This window comes from Miscanthus floridulus, chromosome 3 (assembly GCF_019320115.1).
Source record: "Miscanthus floridulus cultivar M001 chromosome 3, ASM1932011v1, whole genome shotgun sequence".
Classification (NCBI taxonomy): Eukaryota; Viridiplantae; Streptophyta; class Magnoliopsida; order Poales; family Poaceae; genus Miscanthus; species Miscanthus floridulus.
The window spans coordinates 45,272,188-45,290,091 of NC_089582.1; the positions used below are offsets into that span (position 1 = coordinate 45,272,188).

The 17,904-nt window shown below is 48.9% G+C and overlaps 2 protein-coding genes across 2 annotated transcripts; both read left to right on the forward strand.

Moving 5' to 3' along the window:
- Positions 1–7,359: 7,359 nt before the first annotated feature.
- Positions 7,360–9,143, forward strand: LOC136543654 (putative glucose-6-phosphate 1-epimerase). The gene is made up of 5 exons (XM_066536039.1): positions 7,360–7,454; positions 7,618–7,720; positions 7,812–7,911; positions 8,018–8,217; positions 9,004–9,143. The coding sequence occupies exons 1-4, from the start codon at positions 7,360–7,362 to the stop codon at positions 8,191–8,193; spliced, it is 474 nt and encodes a 157-aa protein (XP_066392136.1). The 3' UTR covers positions 8,194–8,217; positions 9,004–9,143.
- Positions 8,365–11,755, forward strand: LOC136545619 (protein TOPLESS-RELATED PROTEIN 2-like). Its single transcript, XM_066537625.1, has 4 exons — positions 8,365–10,487; positions 10,572–10,685; positions 11,364–11,544; positions 11,617–11,755. The coding sequence occupies exons 1-4, from the start codon at positions 10,339–10,341 to the stop codon at positions 11,650–11,652; spliced, it is 480 nt and encodes a 159-aa protein (XP_066393722.1). The 5' UTR covers positions 8,365–10,338; the 3' UTR covers positions 11,653–11,755.
- Positions 11,756–17,904: the final 6,149 nt, after the last annotated feature.

Consider the following 17,904-nt stretch of genomic DNA (forward strand, 5'->3'; position numbering starts at 1 on the left):
TCTCGTGTGCTTGCATGTGCCGTGGTTGGGCGACGGTGTTGATCTTGGCGGCAGAGGAAAAGGGAGGGAGTGAGAGGCCGGTCTAGCTTGGCTTGGCCTTATCTTGACACGACGCGACTGCGGAAGGGGCGGCACAACACCGGCAATGGCACGTCATGGCCCACCTAGGTGTCCTCGCCATAGTGGCCGGGTGACGACTGGTGCAGACATGGCGTGCGGGCATGGCAGCGCAAGCAGAGGCAGACAGATGCAAGACACCGAGAGAGAGAGAAAAGCAGTGCGAAGGCAGGGAGAGCACGACCTAAGCTACGGCAGGGCATTAAAGCATGCCCGCGTGTGGCCATGCGCACACCGCAATGCGATGTCATAATGCAGCAGGCTACGTGACGAAGGCAAGCAGAGAAACAGAGGGCCATTGGGGCGGGCGAGCAGGAACTAGGGTGCCTCTCCTCGGCTGCAGAAAAAGAAAGGGCGAGAAAATAGTACACGGCAGCAACAGCAGCTCGGAGGCAAGGAAAAAGCAGGCGTGCGAGAGAGAGAAACGTCGTACGCACACCAGAGCACGGACATGGGGGCAGGATAGGATGGCGTGGCATGGCCGGCAACGGCTCACCTGCACGTGCATAGGGAAGTGAAAGGACACGACATGTCAGGGACAGAACCACTAGCTCCCTTTCAGACGCCCCTGCGCGGAGGACTTGTTCAGGATGCGGGCTCCACTTCATCAACAAAATCTCTTCTCCACAAACCGTGGCTGCAAGGACAAAGTAGGACAGGTAAGTAGAGAAAAGAAAGAGCAAACAATGACTCGACAACACGGCGCAATGCAAATAAATTGGATGATTGACTCCTAGTGGGGGACGCACCACGTATTCAAGTGGCCAGGACGGCAGTGAGGCAAGGACAGCAGCTGCAGCAGCAAGGACGTAGGAGATCAGGCAGCAGCTGAACACATGGGCTTCGTGTGGCTCTGCTGGCTGCCTACTAGCGCGTGAGACAACGCGGCGTGGATGTGAACAACGATACGTCGTCGGCAAACCAAAAGATCAAAATCCTATCCATATCAACTAACAAGTATATCTTGACCTAGCCCATAGTACATACTAACCCATAGGATGAAATACTTAAGCACTATTGAACTATTTTGCTTAACATAATTTGCCCAAAATTGACCTTTCAAACATAAATCCTATTTCTCGCTGACTAACGAAAAGTGCTAGTTTAAATCTTAGATTCGATTTCTGACCTGCCATATATACCATTGAATAACTTTTACTTACCAAAACAAGAGTTGCATTTTCATCTATTAAACTTGAGCTTAAATTTTTATCTAAGTTCTAGATACAGGTTATATTTTATTTGGTTTATAAAAATTATTTTTCATACTTAATCTAATAGAACCAAACCGTCCGCTATCTATTGGCTTGAATTGTTGTCCGACATTCCTAATGTATTTATGCACTGCGTAATTTAACTTGGGCGTTTATTTGAGTCCACAAAACTAAGTCACACATGATTCACTTATCACATCAAGTACGTTTTAGATCAAAAATCTGAGAAACTCGTTTCAAAAATTTTTCTTAGGCCTAAATCGCGATGCTAAACAAAATCATAACATCAAAGGTATTACACCGTGAGCTCTATGGAGGCGATGATTGCTGCAGCATGATCATAGCACTTGACTTCACACTCATAGGCGCGCTGAAAGGAGGTGCCGACGGTGATGACCCCGCTTGGGCCCAACATCTTCAGCTTGAGGTAGGTGTAGTTGGGGACGGCCATGAACTTCGCGTAGCATGGTCATCCTAGGACGGCGTGGTAGGTTCTGTGAAACCCAACCACTTCAAAGGTGAGGGTCTCCGTCCTATAGTTGGACGGACCCCCGAAGGTGATGAGCAGATCAACCTGCCCAAGTGGCAAGGCCTGATTTCTAGGCACGACGCTGTGGAAAGGTGCCTCGGTAGGCCGAACAAGCGCTCGGTCGATGCCCATGGTGTCGAGCGTCTCGGCATACATGATGTTGAGGCCACTGCCCCCATCCATCAGTACCTTGGTGAGCCGCTTCATACCGACGATCAGGTCGACCATGAGCAGATATCTCCCTAGTTGTGGAATGCTCTTCGGGTGGTCAGTTCGGTCGAAGGTTATGGCGGACTCTGACCACCGGAGGAAGGCAGGCATAGGCCGCCTACCCTCCGAAGATCATGAGGCAGCCATCTAGCATCGGAAAGCCGCCATCTTTCTCCTCGGTGTTATCCGTGGTCGGGTCAGGGTCCTTCCTGTGCTCCCCTTTGTTCGAGCCTTCGGACAAGAACCACTTCATGAGGCCGCAATCCTTGTATAGATGCTTAACGGGAAAGGCATGGTTCGGGCATGGTCCCTCAAGCAGTTTCTCAAAGTGATTCAGTGTGCCCTCAGTGGGCTTCCGACCACCCTTGCGGCCTGCGGTGGCCACGAGCGAGCCCTCACGCCATTGCTTTTTCTTCTTCTTGGCGGGATGATTGGAGGCGCCTTCATCGGCATCCTTGTCCCGCCCCGCCTTGCCTTTGAGGTGGTCGAAGATTGCTCTGACCGCTTCTTTGCCTGAGGTATGGCTGGTGGCAATGTTAAGGAGTTCCTTGGTGGTTCGCGGGCCATTGCATCCCAGTTTGTGGGCTAGGGACTCGCAGGTGGTCCCAAACAGGAAAACTACTATAATGTCGGCGTCGGCAACATTAGGTAGCTCGTTGCACTACTGGGAGAAACACCATATGTACCCATGGTAGGTTTCACCGGCCTTCTATCGACAGTTCTTGAGGTCCAATGGGATCCCAGGGCGCTTGTATGTGTCCTAGAAGTTCCCCACGAAGATCTCCTTCAAATCCGCCCAACTCTGGATTCTGTTGGATGGCAGGTGTTCCAACCACGTTTGTGCCGAATCGGCCAAGAACAATGGAAGGTTGCGGATAATGAAATCATCATTATCCACACCGCCGGCTTGGCAGGCGAGCCGATAATCCTTGAGCCATAGTCTGAGGTTCGTCTCCCTAGAGTACTTTGGCATGTTGGTTGGCGGCCGGTACCTTGGTGAGAAGGCAGCGTTGAGGATGTGTCGACCGAAGGCCTGAGGCCCAGCAGGCCAGGGCTCAGGCTTTGGTCCTCACCGTTGCCATAGCGTCTAGGGTGATAGCCATGGCTAGCTCCCTCTCCAAGGTCATCGTGGGTATGCCTACGAGCATCGAGGGTGTCGTGTGCATCATGGTTGCGGCCGAGATGCTGATGCACTAGGACTACGGCGCACTGCCTACCACCCTATGGTGCCTGGTGGACCGACGCGCCCCTGCCGGGGTGCTTGGAGAGCATGCATTAGCTAGCATCAAGCTTGCGTTGCTGAGACAATGAGCTCTCGGCTTGCTACGCCGCCGCATGCTCGAGCAGCGTGCGAATCTCGTGGTGAGCTCGATCGGGTATCGTGGCCTCTGGAATTCCATGGAGCAAGGCCGTCATGGCGGTGATGTTCTAGCTTGCTCGGACGAAGCGAGGGAGGGTTTTATCATCCATGATGATCCTTTGGTTCACGTCGTGGGCCATGGCGCATGCGCGTCCATTGTCTCCATGGCGCTTGATCTCCCGATCGAGCTCCGCACGCTCCTGCTCGAGCTGGAGACGCACTTCCTCGAGCTCTTGTTGTCGGGCTTTTAGCTGCTCCACCCGCATGCATGGCAGGGCTGCTGTCTCCCTCTTGGCCTCATCGTTGAGGTCATTTGTTGGGTTAGCCTCCTTCTCATGGATGCTTCCGATGTGTCCCTCAAGGGTACCTGTCATGAAGCATTCATGAGAGGGGTGATGACTCCCCCTGCTAGAGTCAGAGCTAGAGGGCGACTCTGGCTCCTCTATGAGGAGGTCATGGAAAGATTTTGTGACATGTTCGATCATCCCCATGAATTTGTCGTTTGTGGAAGGTGGAATCATGCGAGATCGAATGGGAGCACTGTCGGGGCATTCTGGATGAGGTGTTCCAGAGAGAGGGGTTCCCCTCCGATGAGCCACGCCATGTCGTTGGCGAAAGAGAAGGTGAGGTGGCACAGGTCCTCCCAGGATGGCTGGGGTCCCAAGGAGATGCCGAGCTGGCGCTCAAGCCTCCCATAGTCGAGGGGCTAGTTGTTTCTGAGGGCATGGGTCCCTAGTGCATGCAGCTACAACTCCTCAACCACCTCGTCAACTGTGGCGAGGCCAATGGAGGGGAGAGGTTGGATGGCAGCATGAGCCAATGCTAACTCTCCTCCCACCATGATGATGAAGTCTAGGTCCTCGAAGCACACGGTGCACTCGAGACCCAGCTGATGCCATGACTAGCCATTCATGGCTTGCTGTTAATGTTGGGATGCGCAAAGGCCCCTACCTGGCGCGCCAACTGTCTGTGTTTTAAGTAAACACCAATGAGTAAATATGTGTTATTGTGCATCTGGCCCGGATGGTATGCTAAAAAGATACAAGGTTTATACTGGTTCGGGCAGAATGTCCCTACGTCTAGTTCATGGCTGCTGCTCGTGTTATTAGCACTAAAAAGTTCATAGTAGGGGTTACAAATAGGCGAGAGAGGGACATGTCCCAAGTCTCTGATGGAAAGGTCGAATGGGTGCTGAGAGCTTGGTTGCTGCTCAGCTATGTGTGATGTGATGCATGAAGTGTTGAATCCATCCCCCTAGTGGGGTGCTAGGCTCTCCCTTTTATAGGCCAAGGGAGATTATGGATTACATATGGGAGAAAAGAGGAAAACGAGAGACAAAGGAAGTCCTTCAAGGACGCCGGGTCTTACTTTTCCTCTCTGTGGGCCCCCCTAGCATGGCAGGCGGTGATGGGGACACCCCCTCACTGGGCGCATGTCTGCTGACCCTGACAAGGCCACGTTGAGTGTCTGCCCACTGATGATGCCATGTCTTAGTATTGTCAGAGGGTTGTCACGTCCCATCCCGCCTCAGCGGGCGGCGCGGCGGACCAGCATGCTGATCAATGGCTATATGGGGAGCAGTCAGCACCGTGACTACAGGTCCGTTACTATGGGTGATGTGAGTTTCCTTCTGGACTGTAGTGGTTGTCGTAAGCTACCATAAGGATCCATGCTCGAGGGCAATTGACGGAGCCCACAACACTGTAATGGCAAATGTCGGCGCCTACTATACTGTTTGGGCTCTGACATGCCTGGATGGTTGCAAAGCACCCTTCTAGCATTGCCTGACAGTACTGCCTCACTCTGCCTGATTACTAGGTCGGTGTCGTGGTAATGTCATCAAAGGCGTCGGGAGAGGCGGAGCCAGCCCTCGGACGTCGAGCAAGGCGGAGCCAGCCCTCGAACGTCGGGTAAGGCGGAGCCTGCCCTTAGACGTCGGGCGAGGCAGAGTGAGGCCTCGGACGTCGGGCGAGGCAGAGCCAGTCCTCAGACATCAGGCGAGGCGGAGCCAGCCCTTGGACGTCGGGCGAGGCGGAGCTAACCCTCGGACGTTGGGCGAGGCGGAGCCAGCCCTCAGACGTCGGTCGAGGCAAACTCAGCCCTTCGACGTTGGGCGAGGTAGAGCCAGCCCTCGGGGGTCGGGCGAGACGGAGTCTGCCCTCAGACGTCGGGCGAGGCGGAGCTCGACAAACGGTGTAGTCGCGCTCTTGATCGTGCGGATGAATCAATGTTTGATGATCATTAGCTCTTCCTCTTTGGGTACCCTAGTATTTGTCCCCGACACCTGGTGGAATCCTGGATCACGCGACACAAATAAAGGCCCACGTGAGGCAGCCCACGCGTACACAAGGACCACGAAACGCCCTGATGGCCTGGTCACCTGGTGCCGCCATGCCCGTGCATACGCAGTTACGCAATCCCACTGCCCACGCGAGTATGGGAGACTTTCCCAATTTCCCTAGTCTAATATCGATTGTAGGCGATGGAGCGAGAGGACAGAACATCCAAGTGATCGAACACACCGCTTGATGCCGTGCCGCCTGAACAGTCGCACTAATTAGATTATCAGATAGTCACAGTCTTGCAAAGGTTCTTCATCTATTCGTCTCAATTCTTGATTCGTTATTTTGTTTTGATGAAATTCAAATTTTGTTATTCTCTCTTGTGTTATTCATATATTTTAGAAAAAATTTGTGTACTTCAATAGCAATTTGCTAACATGATAAATAATAAATTATTTAATTATTTAGTATTGTGTTTTTTAATATTTGTGCTGTTATGAAAAAAAACTTGGATATTGCATCTTTTTTCAGAAGCATAAAGCAAAGAAGGTGGCGGTGGCTGTTGCTGCTACTTCTAATTATTCCTTGATCCGGTTGTGCTTGTGGTGGAAGAGCAGATTCTTGGCAAAGTAATATGGAGTTGTTGTCTTGTATGTTGGTCTTCAATCCTTCTAACTCATTTGCTTTTTTTGATGCACAGAAGCTACGCAGACTAGCCGAGTTCTATATAAATTAGTTCTCAAATAATAATTTGCTCAAACTTCAATTGCAACTACATAATTATATTGATGACCTGAGACACACTACTGGAAACTCGAATATTTCTGAGGGTGATTATTTTTTCTGTGCGTTTTTCTCAGAACACACAGAAAATTTATAATTTTTCTGTCGGTATCAAAAAATACCCACAGAAATATCGAAAAACTGACAGAATAATTGAGTTATTTTTCTGTGCGTGACAATACACACAGAAAAACAATGCATACCCACAGAGAAATAGCAATTATTTTGTGGGTTTTTTTTAACTCACAGAAAAAACGACGCAGGCACAGGAATGGATTCGTCGCGCCCTATTTTCGTCATTGGCGCCTGCCTTCGCGCGGTATAGAATAGAAAAGAGAGTGAAAAAACAAACCCTAAAAGTAAATCCTTCCGCGGCCGCCACCCAACCCTATCTCAAACGCGCTGCCAGAGGCCGAACTCCGCAAGTCCGCCGCTCCCGTAGTCCCGTCGCTCCCGGCTCCAGGTCCACCGCTCCCACCTCATCCCGTTGCTCCCAGCCCCAGGTCCAGCGCCCGCCGCCCGCCGCCGCTCCTCGGGTATCCCGGCGCGCCAGCCGCCGCTCCTCGGGTATCCCGGCGCGCCAGCCGCCGCTGCCCAAGTCCGCCATCGCCCCAGCCCGACGCGCCGCTTGCCCCAGATCTGTCGTCGCCCAGCCCCTCCAGCGCATGGCACCCCGAGCGCGGCCTGTCCTGGCGAGCGGCCCCTCCCGCCGCGTCGCGCCGCTGGCCACCGCTTGCCCCAGATCCGGTGCCGGCGCCGCCTCTCCTGCGCACGGTGTCTCGGGCGCGGCCAGTGCCGGCAAGCGGGCCCACTTTTGAAGCCGGCAACGGCGGATCTGGAGGAGCCCGCCACCACGCCACTTCCATGTCCGGCCCTCCACCTACTCTGGGCCGACCGGACTGGAAGAAGGGGAGGACAGCCGCGAGGGAAGACCACCTGCGCCACCGCCGTTGCCGCCGGTGAGCTACGTGTCTGACTGCTTCCTCCTTAGGTCGTGGCTTAGGACTTTCTCCTGGTCGAGATCTCTTGTGATTTGCCTTGTTTGTCGTATCATCAGATAGATTTACATGGACCATTGACTACTTTCAGTTCCCATTCCCTGAAACATGTTTTTGCATTCAGTGAAGTGAGGGTTGAAGGTTTGGAGACCTTGGACTATCTTGACAACTTGCAATCCAAGAATCGTTGTACTGAACAAGGAGATGCAGTTGTATTTGAGTCTGAAGTAAGCTTGTGTTCTGCTAAATTTCATGGTTTGACGCCATTTCTGTACCAATGAAACTCTAATTACATTTGTATGTTGTTTTTTGAGTAAGGTGGACAAGGTATATTTGAGTGCTCCGCCAAAGATTGTGATCATTGACCACGAGAAGAAAAGAACATTTGTTTTGAGGAAAGAGGGACTTCCTGATGTTGGTGAGTTAGGAGTTATTAGGACCTTTTTTTATTCTTCAATTACAATGTTGATTTGTGAAATTCTGGGTTTTAAACTATTATGGATGTTGGCCTTTTCGTTTTGCAGTTGTTTGGAACCCTTGGGACAAGAAGGCCAAAGCAATGCCAGATTTCGGGGATGAGGAGTACAAGAGCATGCCAGGTGAAGAGTGGATAGGAAGGCAGGAAATTTCTGCTGTACCATCCAGTTACAGCAGCGGACAATTGGATCCTGAACTGATTTGTCGAATGCACACAATATAAAGTTTACCAACGATTGCCTCCTATGTGAGTATTCTGCACTTACTTTATTTGAGTGTTAGCAAATAAATCGTGCCTCCTTTCTTACAGTATTCTGTTAGCCACCTGTTTACTTGTAAAACCATCTCTAGCATAGCTGGTAAAAAAATAATCAATGCGTGGGCACTAGTTAATAAAACCAATATTTAACCTCAAATAGGTTATCGCTGTCACTGTTAAAATGGTCCGACAGTTGGATTTACATGTAAAAGATGGCCAAAGTGTGAGGAACACAGGATTGACATAAGATCTCCGTACGTGTGGTTATAGACGAGAGATTTGTCTTGAGAGGACACAGAATGGAGAGCTATGTTTTGAGGACAGCAAATACAAAAAAGTAATTGCAGTGTGCATATAACACTTTGATCCTTTGAGGACAGCAAATACAAAAAAGTAGTAGTAGCACCTCTGATTTGTTGTATTTAGAAACTGCACTGCCATTTTGATTCATGAAAATCACAAGTAGAACTATACTAACATAATTCACGATTAGTAGTGCATCAAATATTTCTTGAACATATATGAGCAATGAGCTGTCAGTTTGATCCAAATGGGAGCTCTTCATTGTCTTTTATCAGTAACTTGACATCTTTGAAAATCACAAGTAGAACTATACTAACATAATTTACTGTAATGTAAGAAATATACATGGATGGACCACTCAAATAATGTCATTATATTTGAATTTGAGGGAGCAATGTAATAAGAAGATTTTACTGCAAAGTTAAAATACAATTTTAACTTGTTTGTTTTGTTACCCTGGTTGCTTTTCAGGTGAGATGCTATGAAAACAGTACCTTGAATATCTTGCATATATCAACCTGATCAATCATTTTGATATGTGATATTTGCGGAGCTGAGATGATATGAAACCCCAGTCTCGTGCCGCGCTGCTCTCCCCTTCCCTAACTATGCCTTGTGACTTTTTTTGTTTTGTACTACTTTTGAGTGGCTGTGATGAATCAAGTTTCCATTAGAGAACTTCTGCACTTTAGCACCTTATGAGCTGGTACTTGGGATATTTTGTTCTGTTTGCTGCTTAACTAGGATGGCTTGTACCAGTACAAGCAACCAGTTCTGTGGCCAGTTCAATTCCCATTAGAGAGAGAATTAAATTAAGTTCCAGGTGAAATTAAGTTGCAGTTGTCATGCTGATAATGGGTAAATCTGAGCCATTTCTCGAGTTCTTTTGCTCTTGTTCTTTTGCTCCAGGTGAAATATATGTAGTTCTCGTGCTTTTGACATACTGCTCTCTAATGGATCTGGAATGACCAATAGTTTCTTTTCTATTAGCTCAGTTCAATAGAGCTCTGTGATTTTTGCATTGCTATTTGTAGAAGAACATGACTTTTTTTAATTCAATATATTAGCTAAGCTGACACCTGTATCTGAGCTTGTATTTGTGCTCCGATTGATGCTAAGAGTTAGGACTTGAATGTTTGTTCAGATTGGATCAGGTTTGGCTCCTCTTTCTTGAATGTCGCCACCTATACATGTGTGCATGACCAACTTTAGTGCTTGCTTGGTGTTCTATACTACTGTGCAGTTTATTTTTAGAATTTGTTGCAATACAGTAGGGTATCGGGGACTTGGGTCTGTCAGTTAACCTTGTCCATGGGATAAGTATGTATGCAACACCAAAGTTTCTGAAATCTGAATCGATGATGTGGTCTAGCAATGCACTTATAAGGTATCATGGATTTCTAGTGCACTGTGGCTCTTTTGCTGCATCTATTTTGGTCTACAGATTTTTTTAGACATCTTTCCATGTTAGCTTTCTGTTATTGCATTCTACAGATTTTTTTAGACATCTTTCTGATTTGCCCCATGGGTCATTTTTATTTGATGCCTCAGGAATGTTGGACTTCTTCTCCCAATTATCATCACCTGCATCTGAATCCATTTTAGCACCCTTATCAGCCCAAGTATCCATTTCAGCTGGTTGTCCAGATACAGTTGCCTCGCCTGTTGGCTTCTCAGTGCTCCAGCCTCCCCAATCAGTGGAATTGTCCTGCACCTTAGCCTTGCTTTGCTGGGTGAGCTGGGATTTCTGATGCTTTTTGTGGTTGCCTGTGCAGACTGGAGCAGGAGTCGGGCTTCTACTTCAACATGAAGCACTTCGAGGACCTCGTGCAGGGCGGCGAGTGGGACGAGTTGGAGAGGTACCTCAGCGGCTTCACCAAGCTGGAGGACAACTGCTACTCCATGAAGATCTTCTTTGAGATCCGCAAGCAGAAGTACCTCGAAGCCCTTGATAGGTGACCGACTCATCACTACACTACTCTTGGTCCCTTGTTGTTGTCAATGTTTATTTTTTGCTGAATTTGCTGTCGGTGTCACAGGCATGATAGGGCCAAGGCTGTGGAGATTCTCGTGAAGGATCTGAAGGTGTTCGCCTCCTTCAATGAGGAGCTGTTCAAGGAGATAACACAGCTGCTGACCTTGGAGAATTTTAGGTATGGTAACTTTCCTTTCAGAAGCAAAATATATAGTGCATTGGGCCGGTGCATCCAGATGTGATTGTGTATTGATGGTCAACAGGCAAAATGAGCAGATGTGATTTTGATGGTTTAATTTTGATATGTTTAATAACACATATTGACTTCCTTAAAATATCAGGAATGCAATTTGTGAACAGAAATTCTATGGTGCTTTTTGGTATCAATTCAATTAGATTGTATGGTAGAATTTAATTTTTATGTGCACAACTGATATAAATCAAATAGTTCAATCACGTAACTGCTACTTGTCGATGCTTCCTTTGTTCATTTGACTTGTTGGAATTTTATTGCTCCTGGTTGTCCAGCGCTACAGAATCTTCTTGATATGGTTCTTTTGGGACTGTTTTCATGTGATTTGGACATCTCTACCTGTTTATCCCAAGTAACCAGCTTTTATCGACAATGTGCAAAGAAATTTTATCACTTTATAGCAGCTCTAGCTTTAGATGCTTATGTTATAGCAGATACCATCCTTTTTTTTTCCTTATTGTAAGGTCGTATCCATACATGCAACAATTGGGATTTCTCTACTTGTTATGCCTGCAAGTCTAACGGTGCTTCCAGAAGCACATTTCGTGCATGTAAAAGGTGAGGCTAACTGGGCTTTATTTCTTTCTTTCTAATGCCTTTCAGTCTGAACTGGCAACATCAGCTCTGCAAGAACCCCAGACCAAACCCTGACATCAAGACACTCTTTACTGATCACTCTTGTGCTGCTCCTACCAATGGAGCGAGAGCACCTCCACCTACCAATGGTCCGCTTGTTGGATCCATCCCTAAGTCAGCTGGATTTCCACCAATGGGTGCTCATGCTGTAAGTATTATCACAAGCAGGCCATTTAACTTATCCTGACTATTCATTGCTTATACTGGTTCAATGTTGCAGCCACACCAATGGGGATCTTCATGCTGCAAACCTTGACAACAATTAAGGTTCCGACAACAATGGCGATCATGCATCGATAATGTGATGGTTGTGTTAGCTTTAGTTTTAGCTCTAGTTTTAGTTTTAGTTTTAGTTTTAGTTTTAGCTATAATATGACTCAATGATGCATGCTTGTACTTTACTCATCTTGACTGAGATTTAAACTGTTGAGATGAGATGGTAATACTTTTAAATGTATTGATGCCGGACCATTTGGACATCATCTATATGTAGCCCGGATGCCATTAATGAATGTGCTGAACATTTGGATCTTTATATGTATGCTATCTATTATGTTGTGATGAAATTACAGTATGGACAGTCCATATTTGCTGCATGGTTAAGGTTTTTTTTTCTGTCGGTGGTTCTTTTATTTTTTTGTGCGTTAACCGAGACCGACACAACATTTAAATTTAATCTGCCTAATGCAATTTTTCTGTGCGTGTAACACCCATAGAAAAATCATTTTTCTGTCGGGCTTTTCCTTTTTTCTGTGAGGATTAACGCACACAGTATTTAAAATTAATCTGGGCTAACGCAATTTTTCTGTGCGTGTAACACCCACAGAAAAATTGTTTCTGACGGCGAACACACAGAACAATTGAATTTTTCTGTCATCATATTTCTGTGGGTATTTTTCTGATGGTACACCGTCAGAAAAATATTTTTCTGACGGGATTCGTATTTTCCTGTGTGTTTTCGCACGCACAGAGAAAACCGAGTTTCCAGTAGTGACAGGATGATAGCTTCAAAGGTCTAGACAATATTATTAATCTCTCAGTTAAGCTTATTGAAATAAAGAAGCACAAAGTGTATGATATGGTTTAAGAGCTTATCAAATTGGTATTGCTTCTACGCGTGGCAATGGCAACTGGGAAGGGGCAATGGTTTTAGTGAAAACAAAGTTAAGGAATAAGATGGGGTTTAGTGTTTTAGATGATTGTCTAGTCACTTTCGTGAAGTGGGATATTTTCTTTGAAGATGATATACACAAGGCATTCATGTCTCTTCGAAAACGTCGAATAAAACAATCAGAAAAATAGTAATGTAAGTTTGTGGTACTCTTTTATACCTATATTTGAACTATTTATAATGTATATAGTGGTTGATTTCAACTTAATCCTTGAATTTATGGAATCATGTTACAAAATTTATAATTATTATCGTATTGTTAAAATAGATTTCGTGAATTGTATATGGAAGTTTAGCGGCTGAACTTTTGCCATCGCGTCGCACGGTGATGCTTGACGACCTCACTCTCTTCTCCCTCTTCCCCTCCTCTTTCTTCGCATTCCCTTTTTCCAGGAAACGTCCTGACGACACGACCAGACAAGAACAGTCCCATCCGCGTGCATGGATGCCATGCCACCTCGCTCGTCCAAGTCTACTGTCCTACATACACGCGACCAGATGCACGCAGATGATACATCTTTTTTATTTTACATGGTACTCCCTCCGTCCACGAATAATGCAATTCTTAACCAGTATCATGATTTAGTATCTTAAGTTCGATCAATTATAAATAAAAAATATTAATATTTGTGATATCAAATAAATATTATTAGATTAATTATGAAATATATTTTCATAATAAATAATTTTGGAGTCATAAATATGAATAGTATTTACTAGAAATTTGATTAAATATAAACCATTTTTAATGGCACGTAACCCATATTTGCATTTTTTTGGACAGAGGTAGTACATGTATAGCCGACAGCTGATGCCAAGCGCACGGTGTTTGTGGGATCGTTGGTCCGCTGTAGTACAGGGCGTGCAATAATTTGGACTTGGCCGTCCTCGCGCACTGTCCCTCGATAAAGCTAAATTTGACCCTACAGGCATGTACTCCACAAACGTTTAGAGTATTACTGGATATGTATAGAGTAAAAAAAATGATGTTATGTCTCTCTCCTATTATGCACACACAGCCGTATGTGTATCTAAACTAGATATGCAGAGGGCACATGTCTTTCTTTTTTTTTGCATAAGCATCAGGCACATGTCCTTTAGGTCAAATAAATAGTGTCCAACATCCTTGGTGTACGCCGAACGATGATATTCATTTCGATACAAATCTGGTTTCGTATCCAAAGCATTAGCATGTCCGCATCACGCGATAATCATTCATTCGGACAACTTGAGGAACGATTGGCTTTTTAGCCGGTTTCAACGGATTGGCCAAGAAGAATCTAGAAATGCTTCTCGGGAAGGAGCTCGTCTGTTGGCACACTTGGGGCTTTCTAGATCAGTAAGGACACCTTAAATGCCCACAAACGTCGGCGACAAACTTGCAGAATTGAAGATATAGGGGTTCGCCACTAATACAATAATAAGCTTAGGAGACACGGGTGTACTAGATGGGCCTGCGAAATTACCAACCCAACCCATCAAAAACCCTAACCGCATTCCTTAATTGCAGCGCTAGATAGCTTTATCTCCTTCACACCGCCACCACCTCATCTCACACACAATCTCCCCACCCTCTCGATCTTCTCCACAGCTCGATCTCTTGCACCCTCCCACGACCATTGCCACCCCCTCCACCACAGTATCTCTGCCACCACCGCCCCCTCCGAGATGCTAGATCTAGCTGCCTCCCAAGCACCACTGCCTCCGCCGAAGTGCTCCCTATCGTGAGATCCAGAGAGATGGTCCTCGACCCTTCTCGTATCCCCTCGGTCTTCTCCATGATATATGCGTGGCGGAGGTGGAGCAACGAGATCTGGCTGGTTGGGAGGAACGAGAAGCAGTGACCCAGCGAATCAGGCCTTGCATTGTCCCACCTCCACCTATGGTGCTTCCATCTCACCTCCACCTCCACTGATGCCTAGCCTTCGATGTTGGATTAGATTCTCTCTCAATTCTCGCTGGAACGCTCTCCTTTCCTCTCTCGCTATCTGTGGTTTCACGACGAACTCGATGAACAGCACCGTGAACTCGACGAACACGCGTTCAAGCACAGAGACAGCGAATTGGCACAGCGCACAAACTTACTGCCTTTTCTTCTCCTTTTATTGACACACACCATTACAGGCTCGGCAAGGCCACGAACACCATCGCCCACGTCCCGATCTTCTTGCTGCGCCATCCCACAGCCACGGAACGTGGGCGTCAATGCCGGGCCAAGTTTCACCACTCACGCACACTTGCATGGAAAGAAAGACGCGCACGGCACTGAACTGGCCGCGCTCACCGCTAATCTAGGACATGCCTAAAATAGAATACATGCAACACAACAAATTTTATCACAACAATCTCCCCCCTAATTATGTTGCGTTGCTCTTGTGTTGATGATGCCGCTCCGAGCACGCAACTCCTACAGTCGATCGCCTGGAAGCGGCTTCGTGAGCAAGTCCGCTAGCTGATCTCTGGTCCTGACGTAGTCCGTCTCCAAAGTGCCATTGTTGATGCAGTCTCGAATGAAATGATAACGAACATCAATGTGCTTACTCCTTTCGTGAAGCATCGGATTCTTGGTGAGAGCCAGCGCAGACTTGTTGTCGATGTAGAGCAGCGGCGCGACAACCTTCATGTTCACCAGGTCCGCCAGCAACCTGGAAAGCCAAACTCCTTGGCATGCCGCGGTGGCACCGGCGATGTACTCTGCTTCGCACGACGATAGCACCACCACACGCTGTTTCTGTGACTACCAGCTCACAGGGCTCTGGCCGAGGAAGAAGAACGCACCAGAGGTACTCTTCCGATCATCGCAGTCCCTGGCCAGGTTGGCGTCGCTGTAGCCGATCAGCTCCAGTGCACCCTCACCACGTCTATAGACACAGCCGTGAGAGCGCGTACCTGAAATGTACCTGAGGAGATGCTTGACGGCGCTCCAGTGTTCCGTTGTTGGCGCCTCCATGAACCTGCTCACCATGCCCACCGCGAACGCGATGTCTGGACGCGTATGCACCAGGTACCGCAGACTCCCGACGATGCTGCGATACAGTGTGGCATCAACAGGTGGGTTGGAGCTCACCTTGCTCAACTTCAACCGTGGCTCCATGGGAGTGTTGCACGGATTACACCCCTTCAGCCCAGCCCTTTCAATGATCTTGTCAGCGTACGTGCTCTGGCACAACATGATGTCGTTCGTGCTCTGCTGCACCTCGATCCCCAGGTAGTAGTGTAGAGGGCCGAGATCACTCATGCTGAAGAGCCTTGCCATCTCCTCCTTGAAGCATTTGACCTCCGTCTGGTTCGCCCCAACCACAACGAGATCATCCTTGTAGACACCGACGAGTAGCATGTCGTTGCCGGTTTCGCGCACGTACACGGCGTGCTCCGCCGCGCTGCACCTGAACCCAAGTTTTAGCAGGGAGCTGTCTAACTTGGCGTTCCAGGCCCTGGGCGCCTGCCTGAGCCCATACAGCGCCTTGTGTAGCTTGTACACCTTCCGCTCCTTACCCCAGACAACATAGCCCGGTGGCTGCTCGACGTAAACTTCCTCCGCCAGGTCGCCGTTCAAGAACGCTGACTTCACGTCAAGGTGGTGCACCGTCCACCCCTCGATGCGCGGCGATGGCAAGGAGAAACCATACAGATTCTAGACGTGCCACGGGCGTGAACACCTCCTCAAAGTCAACGCCGGCACGCTGCACATACCCCTTCGCCACCAAGCGAGCCTTATGCCTGGTGATGTTGCCATCGGCGTCGCGCTTGATCTTGAACACCCACTTGAGCCCGATCGGCTTCGCTCTAGGCGGTGCTTCAGTGAGCGTCCAAGTCTTGTTGTCAGCAATGGACTTCAGCTCCTCCGCCATTGCCATCTTCCACTCCTTATGACCCGATGCCTCGTCATAGGTGGTGGGTTCCTCATCGACAGCCAGGAGCAGATCGCCATCTGCCACCAGCTCATCGTCGTCGTACAATAGGTTGTCCACGATCCTAAACCGATGTGCGAGCCCCTCGTCGTTGTCTGCATCCAGCGTCTCCAGCGCTGCGGAGGTAGGGGACACGAACTCAACGGGGACCTGATCCTTCTGTGGCAGTTCACCTTGCCATGGTACTAGACCTCCTTGGACTCGTGGCGTGCGCGATGACGACATGGTTGTGGGCGCCGCCGATGAAGCCGATTCCCTAGGCATGGAACCCGGTGGTGTCGAGCCTGGTGGGGTCGGTGCTGCGCCTGGTGATGTAGCGCGACCCCCCGGTGAGGCCGTCGTGGAGCTGGGTCCTACCGGTGTGGCAACGACCGTCTCCTCTTCATCTGGACTCATCCATTCATCCTCCACCACAAAACCCCCTTGCTCAACACTGTTCATGATCTCTCCATTGTCGCCTTCGTCAGATGCGCCCCAGTCCCAGGCTGCTCCTTCTTCATACACCGTGTCGCGCGTGATATGCACACGGTTCGCAGTGGGATCGAACACCCTGTACGCCTTTGATCCCTCCTCATAGCCGATCAGCACCATCTTCTGGCTCTTATCGTCCAGCTTCCCAGCATTTGGCTTTGTGACCTTGACATGAGCCACGCAGCCGAACACACGTAAGAAGTGGACGGCCGGCTTGACACCGTACCACGCCTCATATGGCTTTTGGCCCACTAGGCTCCACGTCGGGGCTCGATTTAGGAGGAAGACAGCTGTCATCACAGCCTCCCCCCAAAGCCAGGCCGGAACGTTCTTGGCCTTCATCATGCTCCGCGCCATGGCGAGCATGGACTGGTTCCTCCGCTCCACCACGCCGTTTTGCTGGGGACTGTACGGCGCGGTCAGGTGACGCTTGATGCCGTGCTTGGTGCAGTACTCGAGGAAGCTCGCCGACACGAACTCCCCCGCATGATCAGTGCATAACGCTTGAATCCGCCGCCCAGCTTCATTCTCGACGCCGACGTGCAGGCGTTTGAACGCGTTCTCGGCGTCCAACTTGTTTGCGAGCAGAACCACCCACATGTACCTGGACATATCATCGATGACGAGCATGATGTACTTCTTACCACTGAGAGTTGGCGGTGTCACCGCGCCACATAGATCGCCATGGATCAACTCCAGGGGCTTGGTGGCGCAGTACTTGGCCGCCTACGGGAACGGCGCTCGACGCTGCTTCCCGGCCAGGCACGCGTCGAGACGTGCTCGATGGAGGGCAGCCCGCGCACCATGCCACCGCTACTCATCTTCTGTAGGGCCTGGAACCCCAGATGGCAGAAACGAGCATGCCACCTCCACTCGTCGTCATCGAAGCTTGCGGCCAGACACACCAGCATGGTCGGCTTGAGTGGGAGGATGTACAGGCGATTAGGCATGCGCT